The 27,452-nt window shown below is 45.0% G+C and overlaps 1 protein-coding gene across 3 annotated transcripts in view; it reads left to right on the top strand.

Moving 5' to 3' along the window:
* Positions 1-27,452, top strand: part of LOC126356325 (calmodulin-binding transcription activator 1) — a 1,852,577-nt gene that overhangs the window by 1,466,342 nt on the left and 358,783 nt on the right. For all 3 annotated transcript variants that reach the window (XM_050007298.1, XM_050007299.1, XM_050007300.1), the window contains exon 8: positions 6,221-6,292. In XM_050007298.1, the coding sequence (XP_049863255.1) occupies positions 6,221-6,292 (72 nt within the window). The remainder of the gene's footprint in view (positions 1-6,220; positions 6,293-27,452) is intronic.

Genomic DNA, 27,452 nt, shown 5'->3' with positions numbered 1-27,452 from the left:
GTTTTGAAGAAGGAGTAGATTGGAGGAGAGACGACTGGTGCAGCATCTACATTTACGAGGGAAGATCGGAAAGTACCGCACAACGATTTTAGTACCCAAAAGTTTAATACGTAACAGAACAAAAAGAAACACAAATGAACTTACATCTTTTACCTGGCCGTTTGTGGACTGCTGATTTCACTTCCGCATCTATCACAAAGCGTTGAAAGGTTAGCCGGACAGGTATTTCTTCATGGAACCAAACAGATGAAAGTCCGACGGTGCAGGATCCGGACTGAAGCACCTCCCACCCAAATTTGACGATTTTCTCACAAACAGGAGTAGCAACATGGGGGCGAGCATAATCGTGAAGAAGTTTGACACCGTGGGCAATCATGTTGCGGCGTTTGTTACGAAGGGCATAACGCAGCTTAACCAGTATTTTAATTTAAGATGAAGCAATCACAGCGGTTTCGTGTTCAGCAAAGTCCACTAGTAACATAACGTGCATATCCCAGAACACCATCATAAGTATTTTCCTAGCGGGTTTTTCCGTGTTGGAGAACCAGCGTGTTTCCACTCCTTAGAGATTTGCTTCGTTTCGGAAGTGTAGTGGTACGCCAATGGCTCATCACCAGTGACGATTCCTTTCAGAAATTTGTGACCTTTGCGGCGTAACGCGTTAAGTGATCCAAACTTGTCATCATTCGCTGGCACTAGTGGTTGCCTGTCAGGTTCTTAGGCACAGCATTAACTTTACGAAATTTAAGGTCTTATGAACACTATCGCACACTGCGCCATAGGAAACGATGAACTGCTGCGACAATGTTTGCAGTTGGACACGGTACCTCAATACCTCCGACATTCTGCGGGGTTGCAGCTATTACCGGCCGCACTAAGGTTCACACGGCCCTCTTGGAAAAATGCACACCACCTACAGACATTTCTACGATCTATGCATCGTCCCCTTAGACGCCATCCATGTTCCTGCGAATTTCACTCGGTTTATGCCCTCTGAGCCACAAATATCGAACTAATCTTCGGTGTTCTTCATAACCTGACGACATTAACATACGCGCCTTCTTTGTTTATTAGTTCATGCTTGTCTCGCTAGAGCTGCACATGAAAACAAAATACCGTCTCTATCGCAAGCTTCAAACTAGATCATCGTGAACTTTGAACATTCCAGCTGCAATACCATGGCAGAGAAAAAGTTATTGTGCGTTACTTTTCGGTCCTCCCTCGTACAACAAAAAGTAAAAATGAGGATTAGAAATAAAATGTCGGGAGGAAACAGCATGGTGAGCGGCGTTATGCAAGGTTGTTTTCCTCTCCCTTTTTGTTGTTCACCTTATACCTGGAAGAGATTATTGCGAAAGGCTTGGCTGCAAAAATTGACGAAGCAGAATAGAACGTATTAGATTTGCAGATGACATGGTATTAGTGGCAGAAAGGGAACTAACTGTAAATAAAATGCTAAAAGATCTGGATGAAGCTTGTGTGGAATGTGCGATAAGAATCAATACACCAAAAACAAATAGTATGGTGATCGGCAAAGGGAGGAGACTGGCAAATATTAAGATAGGACGAGGTATTATTAACCAGCTAAGAGCATTTAAATATCTTGGAAGTACGATCACTGAAGACATGAGACGTCATCAGGAGGTGTAAACTTGCACAGCTATAGCGAAGCAGGCATTCAATAGAAGGAAGAGATTATTATGTGGCAAACTAGATGAAAACAGTCGGCAAGTGTTTTGTCGGGGATGGGGCAGAAACATGGACACTGAGACTAGAGGATGAAAAAATGCTAGAAGCATTTTAGATGTGAATGTGAAGCAGAATGGAAAGGATAAGCTGGAGTGAAAGAGTGACTAACGAAAGAGTATTGTAAAGGTTTGGCGAGAAGAGAAGACTGGTGCAAGTTATAGGAGAAAGGAAGAAGAACTGGATGGGTCATTTCTTGAAATGGGAGTGCTTGCTAACAGACGCTTTCGAAGGACTGGTTTGTGTTGCTTTCGAAGAACTGGTTTGTGTTGGGAGACTGAGAGGAAGGAGGAGAAACAAAATCATAGACGACACCAAGGGAAACGGAAATTTCGCGGACCTGAAGAGGATGACAGAAGGCAGATCATCATGGAGAGTCACCAAGTGGGAACCTGCCCATGGGCAGAACACTGAAGACGATGATGATGATAATAAGGAGAACTCAAGAATAATGTTTCCTTGGTTACATCGATTTCTAGTTGAATATAAGCCCACCGAAAAAAAATATTGGTCAGCCTCTTAAAATAACTCCATAAATGGTTTGGAAGTATTACCAGGCATTCGTTTGAGCTCCACCGCCGATGTAAGAAATTATGTCAGCAAAATTGTGTGTGCAAGTAGCAGTCGGTTGAATAGAATCAATGCAGTAGAACGTATCGACGTCGAGACGTGATGGAATGACATAAAAGAGTTATCATCTGATTCTACGATTTATCCCGGCGTTCTTCCGGATGAAGCAGTTCGCGGGTGAACGGCCGAATGTCAGTGTCCAACAGACACAATATTACGGAAAGCGAAAATGTTGCCATCACATCAGGTGCTGATCAGTTGAGCGCTTGGGAAGTCGGCGTCGCGCTTTTATCTCTTGCCCCCCCCCCCCCCCCCCCCCCGTCCGATAAGCTATTCCGTATGCCGTCCGCGCTCGGAATCTCCTCCCTCACTAATCCCTCCGACGCATTGCGTCGCACTAGGTTCACGCCCAGGTACACGTGCTGGCGGCACCTCTGCTGTTTCTCCATCTGTCTCCGAAGTCAGTTCGTTGTGGGGTGCCTCCTTCCTCTTCTTAATCAGACGAATCCCGGGTTATAAGGACTTACCAAGAATGTAGTCGTTGTCACGATTGATCAGCGGTTGCCTTACTCAAATCTCTATAGATGCTTCGGTGACACGATGCTAGAAGTCACATTGTCTGTGACGTAGCCTTAGTGTAGCCTTAGTTGTAATCCATTCCGTGTACTTCCAATACGCAGTGTTTCACGACTGCCAATTTGATAGGCTGCTGCAATATGGTGTACCGTTGGTGTTCTCGTCAGTAGTCTTGTGCAGTACGCATCTTCTGACTTGGATAAGTCCTACTACATTGGCAGGTTATCTGACAGACTCAGTACTTCCGTCTTCTTTGACACTACTGAGCCTTTTTTGCTGTTATGCGGAAGACCGTCTTCACTTGGTGTTTCCGGATAATGGGCCGCAAAAAGAATAAATGCAATGGCTGCACCCTCCTAAGGTTCCTCTTCTGTTTCCAAGGTTCGTGTAGTGGGTTTAGGACGTAAAGCTCTCACTGTTTGCCTCTCCTTGTAGCCGTTGTTCTGGAACACCGCCATCAGATGTTCAACTTCTTAGTTGGTATTTTCATTGTCAATGAAGGTACAAGCCCTATGTACCAATGTTCTGAGTACACTATTTCTCTGTAGAGGTAGTAGCAGCTGCCTGCATGTAAGTATAGATTGTTGTGCGTCTTCTGTCGCTGTGTGTCCCATGTGCCGTCCGCTCTTCTTGTTACCAGGATATCCAGAATGGTGAGCACTCCATCCGCTTCAACTTCCATGCTAAAATTTATGTTCTTGTGTACGATATTCAGATGTATGAGCAAGTCATTCAGCTTCTCTCTTCCAAGTGGCCATATGACGAAGGTGTCGTCTACGTATCGGAAGAAACAGGAAGGCAACCATTGGGCTGATTCCAGGTTTCTCTTCTCGAAATATCCCATGTACATGTTGGCGACAACTGGTAAAAGTGGACTCCCCATGCTATTCCTGCCGTCTGGTCGTAGTAGCCACCACCGCAAAGAAAGCGTGTCGACGTCAACACATCTTTGGAAGGCTGATAGTCTGCGTCAGATTTCTAACGAAGTAGTTTTAAGGACTCTTGTAAAGGCACTGTGATAAAAAGAGACCCAGTGCCGAAACTCCTAAGTGCCAGTATCCTTAAGCTTTAAGTTGTTAATGTGTCCACAAAATCCACGGATTTGTGAATGTGATGAAATCGCTTTCCAGCTTTAAAGGTAAGCGAATCCTTCAGGTACCTGCCGAGTTAATACGTCTAGGCAGAAGTGTTGCTAATAGAGGCATCCTATCCATGTGAATTTTCGGTAGTTCGTAAAGACTCAGTGGAACTGATGCTTCTTGTCGTACCTTCTGAACAACTTCGTCTGGCAAGGCGGTTTCTTTCAGAAGCACGATGGTCTTCCTCTCCACCCTATTGGAAGTAGCAGTGTCGACCGCCCTCTATTCAGTGCCTTCTAAAAGGCCGTACATTTTCTCATTTTAATGCTGGTGAGATACGACCACAGTTGCGCTGCCTTTGTCGGCTGTTAAGACAAGGGTATCTGGATCTTCCCTTAGTTCTCGTGAGGCTTCTCTTTCCCTGCTAGAGATGTTCAGCGCCATAGATCTTGTTCGCACGAGAGCACGACAGATTTAGAGACGTACTTTTTCAGCTGCTCCAGGTAGAAATCGCGCAGCAACCTCTTCCAATGCACTGATGATCTCTGTGATAGGTACGGACTTAGGAGTTGGTTCAAAATTGAGTCCTGAGATTGATGCAAGGAGCATTAGAAGGTTGTCTTTCTGATATATGTTCAAATTTTGATGTTTGATCTCCGGTGGCCTTCCTTTGTGCGGAATGCCCAAAATGGTGAGTTCTTCAACGCACCTGTAGATGGAAACGTGGTCGCTAGCCGAAATATTGTGCCCGTGGGTCACTGACATCCGGCCGTTCATCCTGAACTATTTCGTCAAGAGCTATCATGTTTTTGTGTCTATGACCACACTGTAAATGAAGTTGGCTTGACTTAACGTGTGTGTATTAACACGAAATGTCCAATGTGTCTCCAAGAAAATTTGAACTACTCTTAGCCCCGTAACAACGTCTAAGAACTGTGGTCGTAAAAAGATCCCAACTGACAGCGTTCGTCTTGTCAGTGATAGTCGGAATTGCTGCTGTCAGTGAGTACGAGTTAAGCTCAACCAATTTCCAGTCAACAAGACGAAGTGGACTGCAAGCTGTGGACATTCTGGAATCTGGTGTCACGCTAAAGGCCTTTGTTCACAGTGGCATAAATAGTTATTGAATACTAGTACTGTGGTCCGATGAATCGCAATAATGCCTCTTTTCAAATTAAACAGTGCCTCGATTGAATCAACTGCCATGTACCAGGTGTAATTCAGACTAGAAGTGGTTTTGTGGTGTTTTGGGAGTGTTTTCCGTACCATGACTTGGACCCCTCATTCAAGTTACCATGATATTTAACTAGGATACTTACTTGAACATTCTGGGTGACCAAGTATTGCCCTCCTTCTGCATCTTCGTGATGATTATGCTGTGGACACTCCTATCTTCCAAGATTGCTACACCCATCTTCACAGGACTCCACGCATACGTACGTCGTTTGACAAAAACACAGGCGTACCATCACACATCAACTGGCCCGCCAGATCACCTGATCTTAAATCATGGAAAATGTCTGAGACAATTTGGAACTGCGAGTGAAATGTAGCAGTCAACATACCCACAATGTGGTAGCTTCATAGGATCAACATGAAACTCTACACAGGCCTTCTTACAACCCATCTTCTTTTTCTGAACTGCATCAATAGCTTTAGTCATTTTAGACGGACTGCAATTTCACTTATCAATCTTTCCCGTTATTCTCTTTGAATCTCCAAACAGGATTTCAGCAGAATAAGCCATGCACCAACACAGGCAGACTTCGTCAGTTATGCTCCGTACGTCACATTTATTTTCTTTCGCGGCAACTGCCAGTGCCTCTCTACTTGCTGATCCCTTGCAACATTCTGGCTTTCCAACCGTCTAGTATACAATAATACTGTCCCCGTGTTATTTTTTTCACTATACGGCGTATCATTCCATTTATAGTATTCATAGGAGTGCAGCAGAGTATTTCCGGTGCCCGCTGTTTGAATAAAACTGGCCTCTAGCACCAGCTGAAACACGCCTGAGAAGGTGACAGGTGGGGAAGAATGTGCACTTAAAGAATAACAAAAGAACAGCATAACTAATTTAAAGTAGAATGTTAATGTTATGTGTTATTTTAAGTATCACCTTTCATCACTGCGGAAGCTTTTTGTCCTTTGCACGCGAGTTGATGTATAGTATCTCCCAAAATAGTTTGTAAAAGTGACTCATTTCATGTCATGCTAGTGTGATAACACGTGGCTTCTGTCTTTGGCAGTGTATCTACGGCTGCTACGTGCACTCGGCCATCCTGCCAACGTTCCACCGGCGCTGCTACTGGTTACTGCAAGTGAGTATTGCTCTTCGCGCTACCCGCAGCATGCGACTACCTCCTTTCGCGGACTACAACCTCCTGCATGGACATTGCGTACCATTCGGCAGTATAAAGCTACGTCTGAGTCGTATAGAGTAATCGTCTGTCATTGTAACAGTCTTTAGTGGAATAATTTTATGCATGTTCCGCATGGTGCTGCCACAGCAGTTAATACTATATGTAGAACAACATATGAGCTTATGTTAAAATATGTCGTAATTTCAACTATCGATTAGTTTCAGCGAAAGTCTTAGCTGACAGGTGCTTAGCAGTTACAGATTGCTTTGATATACATGAAAAACAGTTTTAGTAGGATGCTGTTTTGTGCCAGACCTAATGATAGAATACAAATAGCACTGCAACAAATGATCAAGAAATTCGACGAAGTCGACCAACTGTACATCTTACTTGCCCACAAGCAAGTACGAAACAGTAATTCGTGCACTACCATAAAACGCCCAGATAAATGAACGTTTAAAGAATGGAGACATCTGTATCATTCCTTCGCCATAATGCTTTTTAGTACGGAGTCCATTGTCTCCAGAATTATCTGGATCGTATTATGCCGATGCCGTTTGTGATGTGAGGTTGAAAGAACTAGGCCAGGAATTAATAGATATAGTGCACATTGTGAGGAAGTCAGCGTCTCGGACATCGTGTCACATCATTTGCTGCAAGTGCACATGTCAGAGAACAGGCTGATGCAATTGGAAACAGCGCATAGCCTTCCGTTATTATGCAAATTATTAATAAAACATGTGCTGCGACAGTTGACATGTGGACTGATTCGCACAATCGGGTGCATAATTTGACTTTTAAGCGCAATACGTAAACCCGGATTGGTCTCTTGTGAATAATGTTTTATTTCCAATTAAATTCTGGACGTTAAGAAGACAGGAGTAAATGGTATGAAAGAAAGAGAAGATAGGATGACTGGAACATTTCGGCGGACATGCTGAATAATTTGCGACCAGTACGCAAATATTATATTAGCTTTGGAAAATCTTGAAAGGCTGCCTTGTGCTACCCACTATACAAATACAACACAAAGTCGGACTTTCGATTAAGATAGATTCTTCTTAAATAATGCCCCGACCATAGCAACAATAAATACTGCAAAATGCGTTGTACGGTAGAGAAGAAAAGTGCCGTCTGGTCATCTTTGAAACAAGCGATCAGCGCACGATGGAAAAGCTGGTTGACTGTGCTGGAGTCCTCACACGCTCAGTATAACGTAGTTGCTGCTTTGCTGACGGAAAAGAATGCAGCTTACAGATTGCAGGGATCTGCGATGAGCTTGCAGGACGAATTATGCATTTCCTGAAACCATTAGCCACACGGGGTGGCCGTGTGGTTTTAGGCGCCTTGCCACGGTTCTCGCGGTTCCCCCCGTCGGAGGTTCGAGTTTTCCCTCGGGCATGGGTGTGTGTGTTGCCGTTAGCGTAAGTTAGCTTAAGTTACATTAAGTAGTGTGTAAGCCTAGGGACCGATGACCTCAGCAGTTTGGTCCCATAGGCACAAATTTCCGATTTTCTGAAACCATTTAAAGGGGCCACTGATGAATTAAAATGCGTTAGAGGAGCTATAGTGCAGTTAGTTCTTTGGTTCCACAACCGTTAACAAATCGGCAGCGCCGATGACAATGAGTGTGAGGTGAATTTAATTACTACAGTTGCAAGTACTGTTTTATTATGGGACGAGGATAGGATAAATGTATAATTAACTAGTGTCATTAGTAACAGATTTGAATTTGTAGCACAAACTTCGAGGGATTAAAACTCGAGCTCTGATTATTCTGCGTGAGTAGGTTGTAATTACTCCCAAACATGAAACTACTTCGTTCTTTTGGCAGTCGTTCCGTGATAACAATGTGCTTGGTGTAAAAATACAAGCAGGTAATTGTTAACTGTGTGCAACAATTACGTGCAAGTTATTCACGTGCAACATTTAACCTTAATCGTAATTATTTTGTATAGTTATTGCATAGTTTCTTACAGCTAAACGTGATTATTAAAATTCGATTTCATCACCTAAAATACATTTTTTCCGGGTACATTTCATGTTTTCCACATCAGTTCTGTATTACTTCTCTGTCTTTTGTTTATTAACGTAGAGGCTTCATGTGAAATGTCATCGCCATCGAGAAAGAAAGATCGTGTCAAGCACTGAAAGAAAACAAATCCTACGCAGCCAGTTAAGTAGATCTTTCATGTAATGCACCCCAGTGAAGATCATGATATTTTATATGATAGAAAAGATCTGAAAATTACCTACCAAGACCAGATGCAGTTTCAAGACGTATCTTACATATCTTAGAAACAAGCGTACCAAGTGAACGGTGCTTTAGGAAAGCTGGCACGTTAAGTAACAAATTGCCGCAGCTAATTAATTCCAGAACGCGTGAGTTATCTATTGCTGATCAAGAATAACAACCGTATATATATGGGGCGTATCAAAAAGAATCATCCGATTAAAAAAAATCGTAACTATTATATTATTTGAGATATGTGCGTAGACAAGGTACAACTCGAGTTTTACATGGTTCCCGCACGTAACTTGTATCCGTGTGTGGCCGCTTCAGCTTGAGTAAAAATGGTGTCGGGACAGCAGAAAGCATTTTGAGTTCTACTTTTAGCGCAGTGCGGGTCAGTAATAACTGTTCAGCGTGACTTCGTACTAGGCATGATGTGAATCCTCCTACAGCACAGAGCTTTAGACAGTGGCATGAACAAATCCGAGAAACAGATTGTTTGTGTAAAAGCAAATTGCCGGGCCGTTCCTGAGTGACAGACGTCGAACGCATCCGCCATAGTTTCACAAGCAGTCCGTAGAAATCCGTTCGCCGTGCACCTCGACAGCTCAACATGCCCCCAATGTCCGTCTGGCGTGCGCAGTGTGGACGTTTACACATGAACCCATACAAAATTCAGCTACTGCAAGCTCTTCGTGAAGGTGACAACAACGTGTGGAGTTCTGTAATTTCGTTGTTGGCAAGATGGAGGATAACAGTTTTCTACCACGCTTAGTGTTTAGTGACGAGGCAACATTCCATTTAAATGGAAAGATGAGCCCTCACAATGTGAGAATATGGGGTAGAGAACAACCATATGACGCAGTACAACATGAGAGAGGTCTCCAAAATTTAATGTGTTTTGTGCAGTTTCACGGGAGAAGGTGTGCGGTCCGTTTTCACGGGAGGTGTGCGGTCCGTTTTTCTTTACTGAGAACACTGTTACAGGAAGCACATCTCTCGATATACTGGAGAACTTTCTTTTTCCACAGTTGGATACTGATTCGAACGACTTCATTTGCCAACGGGATGGGGCACCGCCACACTTGCATCTGGAAGTGCGGGAATTTTTAAACGGAAGCATTACTGCACGATGGATCGGTCCCACTGGACCAAATGATTCAGCCTTACATTACTGGCCTCCAACATCACCAGAGCTGACTGTGTGTGATTATTTCTTGTGGGGGTTTATAAAAGACTCTATTTGCCTCCGTTACTGACAACAGTGAATGAACTGAGGCATCGCATAGAAGCAGGTGTGGAATTGCAACTCAGTACATGCTCGCTGCAGTGTGGGAACAATCTGAATACCGCATTGACATATGTCGTGCGTCTCAAAGGGGTAGGGGGGCATTTGAACGCCTATGAAAACGTATGAAAAAAAGACTTTTTGAGTTTCCCAGTCATCGAAAAACAAAATTCATTGTATATGTTTGTTATTTTCAGAAATATGGACGTGCCAAATCGGATGGTTCTTTCTGACACACCCTGTATAATTTTCTCGAACAAAGACAGTCGTCTCCCGAATTTTAGGGCTGTAGTTTCCTGTTATCGATAGGCAAATAAAGCTTCTGTTTGGAAGTGAGTAGTATTTTTTTCTGTGATTGTACTGAAATGTTACATGATTTTCCAAGTTCCATGTGAAGTTAACTGTTTCACGTAACCTTTTTGGGAACGTTACATCGGTGTTGAAGGAGGGGGGGGGGGGGGAAGAGAGAGAGGGAGGGGGGGGGGATATCGTTGTATTTTTATACAGTGCATTGAGGCGAGGTGAGAAATCGGCGAGATCTGTTTTTCTCAGTTATCCGTATGTGTGGAGTCCGGACAGCAGAAGTGGAGCCAGTACGTGACGGAACAGAGTTAGGTGGGGCCGGCCAATAGCGGCTCGTTCCTTCACACAGCAGGCAAGCCGTGACCGGTCAAAGAGTGTCCTGCACTCTGAATTTAATTAATTGTGTGCGCAGTTTTTTCGTCAGTATAGTTCGTTTAACTATCATTTTCGAGCAGTGCTTCATTTTCATTAAACTTACTTAGGAGGCTTTAAAAGTTGCTAAATCCTCGTATAAAATGTTGCAGGAAGGTCATTTTGAAGGATTGGGGGTGGGGGTGGGGGGCGACACGCAGCTTTCTCGGGTCTGGCAGCTTTCCCAGGTCTGGCAGGAGTGCCTTTGTAAGTAGTAAATAATGTTGTGCAAATGGTTATCAGCAGAATTCCATACACATCAGATCTTCGGAGATTGATATACTACTGTCCGTAACTACACTAACCTACTTCATACACATTTTTTCACCAACATGAAAAAAGTAATTTTTGTTTTACTCGATTTTCGGCGCCTCTGCCATTCTTGTACCTTTTCGGTGTGTCATCTTACCTGAAGAACAAGGCCAGCTATTGGAATTCCCTGCTTGAAAACACTGTGTAATTTTAACAAGTATAGACCCGTGAGGGAGCGGTCATAAAGTTATAAATTTTCTTTACATCTCGTCTTTAATGCGATAGCTGTAGATATCGCTCTAATTGGAACAAAGATTACTGTGTTAAAGTTTTCGCTGAAGACAACAGGAAAGGAACACAAAAAGTCGTTTAGTCGTCCAATATATGGACGCACGTCGGCTGAGCTTAAGTACTGTGTTCGCAGTATTCTTTCATATAGGAGCGGTAGTCCACCAAGGGATACAGGAGAACGCCTGTGAAGTTAGGAAAGTGCGAGAGCAGAATTGAAGCTTTTATGTTGTGACTGGGGTAGCTCTGCCACGAATAATATAGGGACTACATGAACAAATAAATAGATTTTGCAGACGAACAGGGATTCTAGACGTCGCCCAAAATAAAACAGAATCCTGCATAGCAGGTAGAAGGCAGTATAACAGGATTTCCATTTTGAAGGCATAAGTGCGAATGTGGTACAATGTACAGAATTATTTAAAAATTGAAATTCTTTGTTATTGAGCTATGTGACGTATCCTCATACTGAAGAGTGATGAAAAACACTTCTACAACACAACTGTTTATTACAGTACCTAAACAAAATACACTTCTGAGAGTGACTATCTTCACACCTTGGTTACTGAAAACTGTATGTCCTGGACAACATCTCGAGGAGCAGCGGAGAGAGTTCAGCGCGGTCATACTAGGCGAGGAGCTCATAGGCAGCCACTGCTAACCACGTCGAAGCGGTAACCCGTGAGCGGGTTTTGGCAGCGCAGTGGCGTAATGGCTTTACGGCGGAGACGGCACGGCATCTCGGCAGGCAGCGGTCCCGAGTGGCTTTTGATCCCTCAGCGTCTGGGACGTGTCTACGCTATTTGACGAGCCGGGTTCTTGGTTCGAGATGTGCAGTTTGGACAGAATCTTCATTCCTGCAGTTTCTAAGGGGGTGTGAATATATTACCTGGCTTCTTAGTTAGTCGTTGCTAGTGGGTACTTGCAGACGAAGTAAACACAACCTGCTGGGAGATTAGTAAAACTTAACCCCTCAGCAGATCAGGCCAACACGTGGTTGGCCTGTGGCTGATTCCTATGCTCGTAGCGAAGATGGCCTACGCTGCTTCCTATGCTTTTTGTGGCAGTTAACTAATACACCGCGTCACTGGTTCAGATCCGGTCCAACTGTCTCGGTGGAGAAGTGAGAAGAGACTCAAAGCAACGGCTGAATAACAGCCGAGCATAAACCCTTCGAAGGTATGGCGGTGGGACTTTAAGTTCCGTGCCACCCTCCGACGGTGGAAGTGCTTCCTATGCGCGGAGCGAGGATGTATTTAGCAGCCTGCGGAAGGATACGACGAGGTACCTCGGGAGCCCGTGATCGCACGGACAGAAAACAGTGCCCGCCGATCGCAGCGCTGCGTGGTGCGACTGATACGCCACGTAGTGGCGAAGCTGGCGATCCTGGACGCTGTGGCAGCCGGTGGCGGCTCGACTCTATACGACGACCCGTCTGTTTACTAACAACCTCGTGGGTAAAGGGGGGGCCGTACGTCGCCCGCTAAACATAGACGGAAGTTTCGTGGTCGAAGTACGCAGAAGGCAACCTACATACACCACAATGCCATTGTATGAATATATCTGCATTTGTTAAATACAGTTTTATAACTTTAAACGTCGGCGAGAGCACTGCACACGAAGAACAAAAGAGCAGGTCCAAGAGTCAGTCAAGCAGATACTTTAAATTAGTAAGAAAACTTCACGAGAGCAACGAAATAGGTACACAGCACGTGTCGAACAGGTCATCGATTTTAATGTGTATACACGTAAACAAGTTCAGCTATATTACTCGCCAAATGTAACGGGGCTTGCGGGGAGAGCGGATATGGTTTTCTGCGGGTAGAGATGGTGATGCGGGGGGGGGGAGTGTAACAAGCCCAACCTCCATGTACTGTAATTATACAGTACAGGCTAATACGTGTATTTTGAGTTTCTGTGGGATCCTGATAACCGGATTCCGCTTCCGAAATGGAGTGATTGTAACCACCGCCAAGGACCAGCTAATACGCTGTACAGTTGGCAACGAACGTCAGCAAATCGGTATGCCACGAAGTCTCCCAACTCCTGCCGAGTGCTAGCGATCAGTTATGGGAAGTCCATGTGCCAAGTTATAGTTGTCGCTTACTAGATACACAAAGCTTCTTTGTTTGTTTGTTTCGGGCATATCGTCCGCCGGCCTATGTGGCCGAGCGGTTCTAGGCCTTCAGTCTTCTGGAACCGCGCGATCATTACGGACCAGGTTCGAATCCTCCCCCGGGCGTGGATGTGTGTGATGTCCTTAGGTTAGTTAGGTTTAAGCAGTTCTAAGTTATAGGGGACTGATGACCTCAGATGTTAAGTCCCATAGTGCTCAGAGCCGCACACCACGCATATCGTCTAAAAATCAAAATAAAGATGTTTCTGACTAAGGTTTGTGGGACGTTCCGTTGGTTGCAAAGTAAATATTACTTGAATTAAAATCCCTTCCTAAGTAATCTCAATTATGACTTCTTATGCCGCGCCACCAGATCGCGTTTTATTTCGCCAAAAGTCCCTTAATCCGCCGTCATTGCAGAACAAGCGACGCTATGTAGAAAACTGTAAACAAAAAAGAAAAACAACAGCGCCCATTGTGCTGCCTAGTGAAAGATTCATTCCCAAATTAATAAACTTGTGATTGAATTCAGACGTGGTCGCACATGTCAGACCGGCAGCTATAGAATAAAACAGCAAGAAAGTGCACAGTGTGCATATGGTTCCAATATACTGACCCAGTAGGTACTACCACACTAACCAGGCATATTAATGTGAGCACCTGTCAGAATCCTTAAAAACCAAATTTGCAGCACGAGACATCTAAGAAGAGAGTGAGTGAGGTCCTGGAAGGTAAGGCGGAGGAAATGGGGTTGTTTTCATTCGAAAGAGCGATGTTTTTCGACCTTGGGACGTGCGCGCACAGCCCCTGCCTAGCTGTGATCACCCTACAGCGCGGTGAGAATGCACAGGCAGTGCTGAGTCAGAGACGGTGCAGGATGGAGCTGTTGCGCCGCGACTTTCGCACCGTGATTTTTTATGATCATAAAAAGGGTTTAAGTGCCGAAGAATGCCATTCTCCTGTGCTGCGTGTTTTTGGTGAAGCTTCCCCTTCTAGGGCCACAGTTGGAATTTGGTTTCGCGAGTTTTCGAGGGGTTGGCAGTCAATTGAAGATGAACCTTGTCCCGGTCAGCCAGCAACAGCTGTGACTCCTGAAAGCATTGATGCTGAGAGGAAAATGATCAAAGAAGATCCACATCTTACATTTTGCAACATTGAAGGGACCCTAAATATTGGATCAACAGCAGCACAGACCATCGTTCATAGTCACTTAGGCCTTACTAAGAGATGTGCCCGTTGGGTGCCACATTCCCTGACAGAAAGCCGAAAGGAGGCGAGAGTGGAATGGTGTTGTTTCATGCTCGAAAAATTCAATGGTGGGAAGTCCCAAGACACTTACAATATCGTCACAGGTGATGAAACGTGGGTCTACCATTATGACCCTGAAACGAAGAGACAGTCTTCTGTGCGGTGCTTTCCAGGGGATGAACCACCCAGAAAAGTTCGACGAAGTCGGAGCTCTGGAAAATAGATGGTGGCAACTTTTTTCACAAAGATCGGACATCTCATCTCTGTGACCGTGGACACACGTCGTACAGTCAATGCTGAATGGTACTTGAACGATTGTCTTCCAAAAGTCATCGCCTCATGGAAGTCACAGCATCCAAAGTCCAAGAGTGGGCACCTCCTCCTGCATCACGACAATGCATCTGCGCACAGGGCTGCTAGAACGATGGACTTACTGGAGAAGGAAAAAGTGCCAGTGTTACACCATCCCTCCTATTCACCTGGCCTGGCCCCCTATGACTTCTTTCTGTTCCCTAAGACTAAGGAAAAAAATTCGAGGGCAGTGATTTTCATCAGATGAAGAGGCCATTGCAGCGTATTAGAGTGCACTAAGTGACATCCCAAAAGAAGCTTGGACTGACACATTTTCTAAGTGGTTTCAGAGAATGGAAAAATGTTTACATGATAATGGAGAGTATTTTGAAAAGTTTTAAACTTTTTTTTTTGCAAATAAATTTTTTTCACACATTCTGCTAAAAACTTTCGGCATAGCCCTCGTACCTACCGTCCATGGCTAGGGATGGCACCTGCTGTCTGTGGGTGGTTACTGTAGGGTCATGTCGAACATAGCCGGTGGTAACATTATTGTGAGTGGAGCGTCTATATCCATACGAAGTATTGAATATAGTTGGTATCTTTCGACCTTGAGTATCATTCACAGTGCAGAAAGTCTCTCTTTAGGTCTCAGGCCAGAGAACGACTTTTCCCCCCTTTTCATTGTCCAAATCAGGTAGTACATCGAGTTGTTTTAGATCCGGGTTATTAGAGTCACGGTCCTTTTCAGCCAGTACCAGGCGAGCTGGTACTGGAACAGGAGTCCTCAGCTGGAAATGGAAATAAGTGGGAGAGGCCTACCAGTGCCGGTATTTAACTGGCAACCAAAGAAAACCCCAAAAAACATTTGCCAAGGAGAACGATTTCAGTGAGTTGTCGTTTTAAGATTTTGCCCTGTTTTACCAAAGTGCAAGAAAATGTCATACAAGAAAATCGTCGCGAAAAACTATTTAGATAGAAATATCATGCTTGTTTGTCTAGTTTGTTGAACCGGTCGCGATGGTCTCGCGGTTCTAGGCGCTCGGTCCGGAGCCGCGCGATTGCTACTGTCGCAGGTTCGAATCCTGCCTCGGTCATGGATGTGTGTGATGTCCTTAGGTTAGTTAGGTTTAAGTAGTTCTAAGTTCTAGGGGACTGATGACCACAGGTGTTAAGTGCCATAGTGCTCAGAGCCATTTGAACCATCTAGTCTGTTGAAGGTACTCAAGTAAATAAGTCCGAGGACTATTCGTTTGTTAAGGTCCGATCGGTCGCGGAATCCAAATCCCAAAGAAAATCCGATGAAGCTTTGCACAGATGTGTTGGGCAGTGTCTCTTGCATGCTTATCGGTCGCGTCACGTTGCTGTTTTGCGTAGGGAACGCATAAAGACGCCTAGAGCAATAGTATCTCCCGCCAAGTGTGGGTGCCTGCCGAGAAATTTTGCCTGATTTCATGCAACGCTAGATAACACACCGGTCACGCAGTTCTTTCTTCTTGACAGATCTCGACCGCACACTGCAAGGACAATGAGGACGCACCTACATCGTTTTCGATGAGAAGTGTTCGATTACCAGCTATACAGCCCCGACCTTTCTCCCTCTGAATTTTGTCTCTGCACATACGAACGCCGGGGGAATGAAGACAGTATTTTGGCACGAACAACGAGCATAGACCAGCGTAGAGAATTGACAAAAAGCAAAGGCGGCTGCCTTTTGCGACGAGGACAATGAAAATTTGGTACAACGCTACGACAAATTTCTAAGTCGGAACAGCGACTACGTAAAGTAGCTGGCAGATGTAGCTAACTATCGCGAATAAATCGTTTTAATTTTCACAGTGGTTTCCATTTCGTGACCGACAGGACCGTAATAAATGATTAGCCTTCGTACTCGTGCGAACGATCTGGCAAGGACGCGGCTGCTAAGCCCGCTGAGTGCTCGACTGGCAAAGCCAGGTATTCGCAGCGTTTTCCAGAGATCGCAGCTGAGACTGCTGCGAGAATTGGTGGCCGTGGCTCTATCAGCGCGGCGCGGCGCGGCAGCCTGTTCACCTAGTGATTTGTCTGCGCTGTCGGCCGGCTGGGCGTGGCGCCGTGTTGTACAGAGAATGCCGCAGGGAGGCGCTGTTGCCGGTGATTGAGCTGTGTCCGCCGTGATTTATACACGCCGCGCGCGCCCGCGGCCGCGCCCTCCACCCCCCGCGTCAGGCTAATAAAAAAGAAGCGACAATGTGAAGTTTATCGTAATGGCATTTTCTTCCTTTTTTTAGCGGCCGCATGATTGTCGTCAAGCGGCGTACCCCGGAGTGCCGTAAGAGTCAGATGGGCATGGCCCCGCCACTGCGATTGTTCCTATATATACACCGAGTGGCCACACGATGCAAAATTCAGTCGCAATTTCGCCGCCCGTCGCCAATCAACCAACTCAGCTGCCAGCCACTGCTGCTCCGCGTTCTCCAATGATGCCTCCAAGTTCACTAGCTAACTGACTGTCTCCAGCAGACTTTACATGTTTCATATTGCTTCTTCAAACTAATCCTAATATGCTCTAGTCCAGTCAACAAAGGAGAATTAGTTGAAAAATTCATGTGATAGAGGGGAGTGTCACCAACAACACACTAAAAACCTTTCCCTTTGGGGCATGAGCGTGGGGGAGGAGGAAAGAGGGGCGTGAAATAGTCACTTTGTTGGTTTTTCGTGAATATCGCGATGACCGCGACATCTCGTGAAAATATTTCCTAGTACACAATAAAACGACATTAAATTTAATACATTCAAGGTCTTATTCCATTTTTCTCTACGACTGATAGTTTCCGCATTACAGATGATGGAACAAACGCAGACTGTTAAAAACGTGTTTTACGGCTATGAAATTGATGTTTATTGTTAAACGAAGCGGGTTAAAACAAAGATTAAATGTTTTTATCACATATGTACGGAGGTCAGAAACAGTCTGAAAAGCTTGTAAGGGTGTTGCAGGGTAGATTGTGCTGCCAAATAATTGTGAAGAAAAAAATTTCGATACGTTGCGTTTCTTCCAAGTTAATTACCACTGTGCTTAGTCAATCAGGTCACCTCCTCGAGACGGTGTGGCCAAACGTGTGTCTCATTTGATTTCCTAAAACTGAAGAAGAGAACGATACAAATGTTGTAGACGGGACGGTAGTAACTATCGAACCCGAGCCTGAGGCAGAGCAGTCTCGCACGCTATAATCTCCGCAATGAGAACAACAGACGCTAATTGCATCTGTTGCGCTGCTTGAATCTTCGCGCACAATGGCCTGATTGACTTACTCTAACTTTAATTAACAGGGAAACGACGCAACGTATAGAATTTTTTCTTAACAGTCATTTCTGAGCACAACCTACCCTGCAACATCCTTACACCCTCTTCAGACAGTTTATGTGCAGTAAAACCATGTTAAGGGACAAATTGTGTTCTGGGGTTATAACAGGGTGGAAATGTGAGACTGGATGTTAGAAACATGAGGGAAGGTAGCTTCACGGATTGTGGTCATGCACTCTCCACCTTCATAGGTCGCCAAAATGAAGAGCGAGCAGACAGTTCCCCATTCTCTCTGCAGTACTACCTCACAAAAAGCACCTGCAGGGTGTTTCACAAAGTTATACGTCTCTTCCACAGCTCGTCGTATGATTCAGTGGCGATGCAGTGTGCAGACATGCCCGAAGTAGGAGGGCTATTCGAAAAGCAAGTTCCGATCGGTCGGGAAATGGAAACCATTGGTGAAGATCAAAACTGTTTTATTTGCATTTGTTAGCTACACCTTACAGCTACATCTCTACACAGTCACCGCTCTGATTTCGACATTTGTCGTAGCGTTATACCTACTTTCCAATGTCCTCGTCATGGAAGGCAGCCGCCAGAGCATTTAGAGTTCTCTACGCTAGTCTACAGGACGTTGTCTGTGCCAAAATGTTGTCTTCGTAGCCAGTGGTACATTGAGCAGAGTTGAGACTCAGGACAAGACAACTGTGGACTGTCTTGTGGGTGACCAAACGCTTCCCATCGAAAACGCCGCAGGAGAATCTGCATTACCCCTGCAGAGTGCAGCCGAGAATTGTCATGAAGAACGATATTAGGCGAAATCTCTTACAAGGACCTCATACTTGGCGGGAGACACCATTTTTTGGGCATCTTTACGTGCTCACTGCGCTCAGAACAGAAAAAAATCGACGTGCTGCGATTGACTGGAATACTAGAGACATTGTCCAGCACACATGTGCAAAACTTCATCGGATTTTCACAGTGGTTTCCATTTCGCGACCGATCGGATCTTACTTTCCGAATAGCCCTCGTATTTATTTTTCACAAAGTGCTTTAACACTACATGGATACAGATGTTGTTGTTGTTGTTGTTGTTGTTGTTGTGGTCTTCAGTCCTGAGACTGGTTTGATGCAGCTCTCCATGCTACTCTATCCTGTGCAAGCTGCTTCATCTCCCATTACCTACTGCAACCTACATCCTTCTGAATCTGCTTGGTGTATTCATCACTTGGTCTCCCTCTACGATTTTTACCCTCCACGCTGCCCTCCAATGCTAAATTTGTGATTCCTTGATGTCTCAGGACATGTCCTACCAACCGATCCCTTCTTCTGGTCAAGTTGTGCCACAAACTTCTCTTCTCCCCAATCCTATTCAATACCTCCTCATTAGTTATGTGATCTACCCATCTAATCTTCAGCATTCTTCTGTAGCACCACATTTCGAAAGCTTCTATTCTCTTTGTCCAAACTATTTATTGTCCATGTTTCACTTCCATACATGGCTACACTCCATACAACTACTTTCAGAAACGACTTCCTGACACTTAAATCTATACTCGATGTTAACAAATTTCTCTTCTTAAGAAACGCTTTCCTTGCCATTGCCAGTCTACATTTTCTATCCTCTCTACTTCGACCATCATCAGTTATTTTGCTCCCCAAATAGCAAAACTCCTTTATTACTTTAAGTGTCTCATTTCCTAATCTAATTCCCTCAGCATCACCCGACTTAATTCGACTACATTACATTATCCTCGTTTTGCTTTTGTTGATGTTCATCTTATATCTTCCTTTCGAGACACTATCCATTCCGTTCAACTGCTCTTTCAAGTCCTCTGCTGTCTCTGACAGAATTACAATGCCATCGGCGAACCTCGAAATTTTTATTTCTTCTCCATTGATTATAATACCTATTCCGAATTTGTCTTGTTTCTTTCACTGCTTGCTCACTATACAGATTGAATAACATTGGGGAGAGACTACAACCCTGACTCACTCCCTACCCAACCACTGCTTCCCTTTCATGTCCCTCGACTCTTATTACTGCCAGCGGGTTTCCGTACAAATTGTAAATAGCCTTTCGCTCCCTGTGTTTTACCCCCGCCAACTTCAGAATTTCAAAGAGAGTACTCCAGTCAACATTGTCAAAAGCTTTCTCTAAGTCTACAAATACTAGAAACGTAGGTATGCCCTTCCTTAATCTAGCTTCTAAGATAAGTAGTAGGGTCAGTATTGCCTCACGTGTTCCAACATTTCTACGGAATCCAAACTGATCTTTCCCGAGGTCGGCTTCTACTAGTTTTTCCATTTGTCTGTAAAGGATTCGCGTTAGTATTTTGCAACTGTGCCTTATTAAACTGATAGTTCGGTAATTTTCACATCTGTCAACACCTACTTACTTTGGGATTGGAATTATTATATTCTTCTTGAAGTCTGAGGGTATTTCGCCTGTTTCATATATCTTGCTCACCAGATGGTAGAGTTTTGTCAGGACTGGCTCTCCCAAGGCCGTCAGTAGTTCCAATGGAATGCTGTCTACTCCGGGGACCTTGTTTCGACTCAGGTCTTTCAGTGCTCTGTCAAACTCTTCACGCAGTATCGTATCTCCCATTTCATCTTCATCTACCTCCTCTTCCATTTCCATAATATTGTCCTCAAATACATCGCCCTTAAATAGACCCTCTATATACTCCTTCCACCTTTCTGATTTCTCTTCTTTGCTTAGAACTGGGTTTCCATCTGAGCTCTTGATCTTCATACAAGTGGTTCTCTAATCTCCAAATGTCTCTTTAATTTTCCTGTGGGCAGTATCTATCTTACCCCTAGTGAGATAAGCCTCTACATCCTTACATTTGTCCTCTAGCCATCCCTGCTTAGTCATTTTGCACTTCCTGTCGATCTCATTTTTGAGACGTTTGTATTCCTTTTTGCCTGCTTCATTTACTGCATTTTTATATTTTCTCCTTTCTTCAATTGAATTCAATATTTCTTCTGTTACCCAAGGATTTCTACTAGCCCTTGTCTTTTTACCGACCAGATCATCTGCTGCCTTAACTACTTCATCTCGCAAAGCTACCCATTCTTCTTCTACTGTATTTCTTTCCTACATTCCTGTCAATTGTTCCCTTATGCTCTCCCGGAAACTCTGTACAGCCTCTGGTTTAGTCAGTTTATCCAGGTACCATCTCCTTTAATTCCCACCTTTTTGCAGTTTCTTCAGTTGTAATCTACAGTTCATAACCAACAGATTGTGGTCAGAGTCCACATCTGCCCCTGGAAATGTCTTACAATTTAAAACCTGGTTCCTAAACCTCTGTCTTACCATTATATAATCTATTTGAACCTGTCAGTATCTCCAGGCTTCTTCCATGTATACAGCCTTCTTTTATGATTCTTGAACCAAGTGTTAGCTATGATTAAGTTGTGCACTGTGCAAAATTCTACCAGGCGGCTTCCTCTTTCATTTCTTAGCCCCAATCCATATTCACCTACTACGTTTTCTTCTCTCCCTTTTCTTACTCTCGAATTCCAGTCACCCATGACAATTAAAATTTCGTCTCCCTTCACTACCTGAATAATTTCTTTTATCTCATCATACATTTCTTTGATTTCTTCGTCATCTGCAGAGCTAGTTGGCATACAAACTTGTACTACTGTAGTAGGCATGGGCTTCGTATCTATCTTGGCCACAATAATGCGTTCACTATGCTGTTTTTAGTAGCTTACCCGCATTTCTATTTTGCTGTTCATTATTAAACCTACTACTGCATTACCCCTATTGGTTTTTGTGTTTATAACCCTGTAGTCACCTGACCAGAAGTCTTGTTCCTCCTGCCACCGTACTTCACTAATCCCCGCTATATCTAACTTTAACCTATCCATTTCCCTTTTTAAATTTTCTAACCTACCTGCCCGATTAACGGATCTGACATTCCACGCTCCGATCCGTAGAACACCAGTTTTCTTTCTCCTGATAACGACATCCTCTTGAGTAGTCCCCGCCTGGAGATCCGAATGGGGGACTATTTTACCTCCGGAATATTTTACCCAAGAGGACGCCATCATCGTTTAATCATACAGTAAAGCTGCATGCCCTCGGGAGAAATTACGGCCGTAGTTTCCACTTGCTTTCAGCCGTTCGCAGTACCAGCACTGCGAGGCCGTTTTAGTTATTCTTACAAGGCCAGATCAGTCAATCATCCAGACTGTTGCCCTTGCAACTACTGAAAAGGCTGCTGCGCCTCTTCTGGAACCACACTTCTGTCTGGCCTCTCAACAGATACCCCTCCGTTGTGGTTGCACGTACGGTACGGCTATGTGTATCGCTGAGGCACGCAAGCCTCCCCACGAACGGCAAGGTCCATGGTTCATGGGGGGGATACAGATATTAATGTTTGATAATACAAACCAAAGAAAAGCACGTAGTCGGATTCTATATAAATCTGTGCTCATTATTCTACAACGCTAGAGTGAAATTGATTCTTAGTCTCCCTGTACGTCAGCTGTAGCATTTGTCCGGAAAAGCAACTTCCCCACAACGAATGCTGCACGATTTCCAGTCTACAGACAGGCTATACCTTGCCCGCATTTCCCGTCCAGTTCTTTCATGTGATAAGACAAAAAACTTTCCTGAGCTCGAATTTATATAGCAGGGTAATTTTCATTTTATTAACTGAGTATTTATTTGCAGTTGTTAAATTAGCTATCATGTAAAAAAGCCCAACTACTGGAGCTGTCAATTATGTACTACACTAAAGAGCCTGCCCCCAAGTGTAACGTGCTGTCAATATGTATTTGATAATGTGGATTTCGTTGTCTCTACTGTCAGAGTCAGCCGATGTGGTCGAGCGGTTCTAGGCGCTTCAGTCTGGAACCGGGTGACCGCTACAGTCGCAGGTTCGAATCCTGTCTCGGCATGGATGTGTGTGATGTCCTTAGGTTAGTTAGGTTTAAGTAGTTCTAAGTTCTAGGGGACTGATGACCTCAGATGTTAAGTCCCATAGTGCTCAGAGCCATTTGAACCATTTCTACTGTCAGTGGCTGTAATGCTTCCTCAGCTTGAAGGTGTCAAATGCATCACCGCAGTCTCAGCTCTCTCATATCTGAAGATTCTCGGAGGCTTAAATTTGCTCCCTTTGTATCAGAAGTGGGTCTCGTAGTTGTTATGGAACTTCAAGATATTTCAGCACAAATGGAGGAGTTCTTTACAGCAGATTTTAGACTTGGACGTAATCAGTCCAATTCCATTAGACACATTCACGTCATCTTGGAACGTATGCTGTGGATGTGTGGTAAGTGACTCCACTCAGTGCAGCCACTCTACAACTGCCAGCCGTTCATGAATGGAAGAGCTTTATGCAGTTTACCAGTAACACGATTAATGGTGAGAGAAATGCAGTAGCTTTCTGGTCATTATTTAGGTAAGCACTAAGCGATCACAACGCGGTTACTCGGCTTCACAATGTGCCGTTAACGACAAATTGTAGCAAGATGCCACATTTACCATTCCCCCTCTATTTCCCGTCACTAATGACGTCACACTTACAAATTAAGCACTTCGCAGCTATCTTTTATAGGAATGTTCAGGGAGGGGCAACAAATAAACCCAACAAAGGACAGGAAATGCAATGCTAACCTGACTCTAGCAGATGTTGAAAGTGACCACCATTCATCTCTTGGAACTTTTTGGGCCTGGTCAGCAAAATGCTGAAGGCGACCAAAGCTGGGCTGCTGCATTCTCATCCGAAATGTTCTGCTACAGATCTTGAAGACTGTGAGGGTTGTTGGGATACACCTTAGACTTGAGGGCTCCCCACACAAAGTAATCGCACACTGACAGATCAGGTGACGTGGGTGGACAGCAAGGGACGCTACCAGACAGCCCCCTGCCAACAACTCGGTCAGCCGTGAGGACTGTGCATATGTGCTCCAAGATTCGGCCGACTGTTGCTCCTTCCTGTTGGGGTGTAGTTATATGTTTACACTCACGTCCAATCGTATTCACTCTTGCGGGCCGCTTTTATTTGCCCCTGCATGTATTTGACATAAAAGCTCACTTAATAACTGCAGTAGTCAGTCAAGAAAATGAAATAAATCCACTAAATGGTTGGTTAGTTGATTTGGGGAGGGGAACAAACAGCGAGGTCATCGCTTCCATCGGATTAGGGAAGGATGGGGAAGGAAATGGGTCGTGCCCCTTCAAAGGAACTATCCCCACATTTTCCTGAAGCGATTTAGGGAAACCGTGGAAAACCTCAATCAGGATGGTCGGACGAGGGTTTGCACCGTCGTCCTCTCGAATGCGAGTCCAGTGTGCTAACCACAGCGCCACCTCGCTCGGTCACACTATATAAACAGGGGCTCAGTGAAGTTATTTTGTCTGTTTAAGTAAGAAAACTGGACAGGAAATGGTGAGGAGACACGATGTGCCTGTAAACTGAAAAGTGAGCAGCGCTCATTGTGGTGGAACTCGCCTTTCCGGGAAGAGCACTACAACATTACTGCCGTGCAGAATGAGTAAGATTCAGTTTTCCCTGTAGTGGTGTTTAACTGTATGCAGAAATTTCCTTAGCAACTGTCCATTTGCTTTCCTAGCATTTGCGTGAAGGGAGATCAAAAAGTTTCCATATGAGGGCGTTGTTGCATTGTTTTTTTTTTTTTTTTAAATTCTTTATTTAATAACAATATTATACATAAAAAACCCACCACCTAAACACATTAGTGGGTCATTTTATTTTCAGTACATAGTTGTTGCAGCATTTCAATTTTTTTGATTATTATTTGGAAAAAACACTATACATGCTACAGGATAAGGTTAGTGATTTTTAGGTAAGATCTACGGTTAGTACTAATCTACTATTCTAAGACTCTACTACCTGCAGCGATTACAATTGTGCCAGAAAGAAATATAAACCTACCAAGTTGGCCGTGCCCACCGAGCTAACCTCTGTGGGCTTGCCCCTGGCACTGGGCTGGCCTTTACAAAAGTCGCTGCAGATTCATTTTCAATTATTCAAGAAGCTAACCTACAGAAAACTATAACTACGAGTCATAATCGGTGTGCATGGTCAAGTCCGGTATTTTTTTTTGCGCTCCATCCCCCTACTCCATGACGTGGCGGTTTCCAACCGTCACGGCGATCGGCCAGTCCACGCCTCGGCGGAATGGGATGGTCGCAATGAGTCAGGTCAGGATCAGTTTTCTAAATTCTCCCTTCTATATTCCCGCAAGACCTTTGCTGATACCTCGCTGGCAAGTGCATCTAAGATCTTGAAGGTGACGGGATTCCTGATGAGATGATATGTGTCATGGTTGGGAAGTTGCTGTCTAAGACCGGTGGCTACGTCGTCAAAAATGGAGCACTCGTAGATCACATGATCCGGAGTCCCAATCTCAGCCCCACAGTCACACGAGGGGGTTGGCCTTTTCCCGAACCGGCACAGATATGCCGGATACGGTCCATGACCTGTGAGGAAGTGCAGCAGTCCCTTGCTGGGTTGAAAGTGAGAGAGCTGTAATCTTTCTTTAACATTTGGAAGCAGCTGATGTGTCCTTCTACCTGTTTCCTCCCTATCCCACAGTTCCTGCCACAATTCTTCCCCTCTCCGCTTAATTGCAAACTTGTCCCCCACCCTCACCCCAAGAATTTGGTCAGTTTTTTCAATTTCCCCTTTTTTCACCCAGTACCACGCCGCTTGCTCTCTGATTTTTATATCTAGGGGGCATATCCCCATGAGTACCAATAAAGCTACACCAGGTGATGTTCTGTATGCTCCAATTGATCGTAACAGCATGTTCCGCTGCACCCTCCTCACAGCCAAGGCAGGCATGACCCTAGTGAGCCTGTGTGCCCAGACCCCGGATCCGTAACCCACGATGGATGCGAGTATGGTATTGTGGTACAGTTTGATAAGATGCGGGGGAAGATGAAATCTTCTGTGCCCAATCATGATGAGGTTATTTAGGGCCTCAAGTGATCTTTGTGTGGCTGTTTCGATATGTTGTGAAAAGCTCCACTTTTCGTCAATGACGACGCCCAAATACCGGGCTTCCTTCCGCCGAATAACTGGTGTTCCCGCGATTCTCACTGTCGGGTTCCTGGCCAATTGGCCTTTCAGCAGTAGATATAGTGACTTGTTGGGCGCAATCTTCATTTTGGCCCTTTGGCACCATCGTGACAGGACTGTTAATGACCTATCGATTTTGGGTTCAAGGTCCTCGCGGCTCCGGCCGCCCACCAACAGAAGGAGGTCGTCAGCGTAGGCTATTGCCTCTAGCACATCTTCACAGCTCTCCAAGCTCTCCAGGAGAGGCTCCATATTAAGGTCCCAGAAGAGTGGCCCCAGGACAGAGCCCTGTGGACACCCCTTTGTGATCTTCTTTCCAACTCTCCCGCTAGGGGACGATAGCCAGACCTCCCTTCCCATACAATAGCTCCTAAGACAGCCGTATAGCAGCCCTGGACACTCCTTCTCCCGTAAACAGGAGAAGAGCGAAGGCCACCACAGGTTGTCAAAGGCGCCACTGATGTCCACCATGATGCCAACTATGTACTTGTGTGGCGACGACCCACAGACCTCGGCCGCCAGGGCAATTGCGTCAGACGCAGATCGCCCCGCGCGAAAGCCGAACTGCCTGTCGCTCATCCCACACAGCACTCTATGTGCTGCCAATCTGTCAGCCAGCAACCTCTCTAACAATTTACCTAACAGGTCCAACAGACATATTGGCCTGTAGGACTTCACTGCTGTAGGATCCTTGTCATGTCCTTTCTTAATGATCACTACATTTGCTTGTTTCCAGATGGACGGAAACGTTCCAAGACGCAGTGCCTCATTGTAAATTCTTGTCAGAGGGGCTACCAGTTGAGGTGCAAGGTATTGCACCACCTCTGCTATAATGCCGTCTGGTCCTGGGGCTTTTCCTTTCTTTAACGCCTTTATTTGAGCTGCTACTTCATCTTCTGAGAATGGGTAGACCATCCCATTGTTTTGATAGTCTTCCTCCACTGCTTGCCTAATTAGGCGTTGTTCTTCTGTGTCTTCCTCCTCCCTGTCGTCAGGGAGCAAGGACCGGAGTAGAACCTCAGCGGTTTCCCGCCAAGATCCCGTCATCCGATTCCCATCCCTGACTGTGGAGAGCACCATTGGCGATCGTATTTTTTCGCGCACAATCTTGTAAGGGATGCCCCAGGGATCTATAGCCAGTTGGCTTTGAACATATTTTTCCCAGCTTTGGAGCCTGACTGCTCTCAGTTCCTTCTGGAATTGCTCTTTTGCATCCCTATAGATTTGCAGCCATCGCTGTTTTTCTTCCCAGACGACACTTCGCTGGTAATACCTCCTCGCCCTCCTGACAGACTGGCGCATCTGTCCAAGTTCAGCAGACCATGGCGACGGAGAA

The sequence above is a fragment of the Schistocerca gregaria genome, chromosome 3 (assembly GCF_023897955.1).
Source record: "Schistocerca gregaria isolate iqSchGreg1 chromosome 3, iqSchGreg1.2, whole genome shotgun sequence".
Lineage (NCBI taxonomy): Eukaryota > Metazoa > Arthropoda > Insecta > Orthoptera > Acrididae > Schistocerca > Schistocerca gregaria.
Note: the sequence above shows the minus strand (reverse complement) of the source record. Positions and strands in the feature narration are given on the sequence as shown.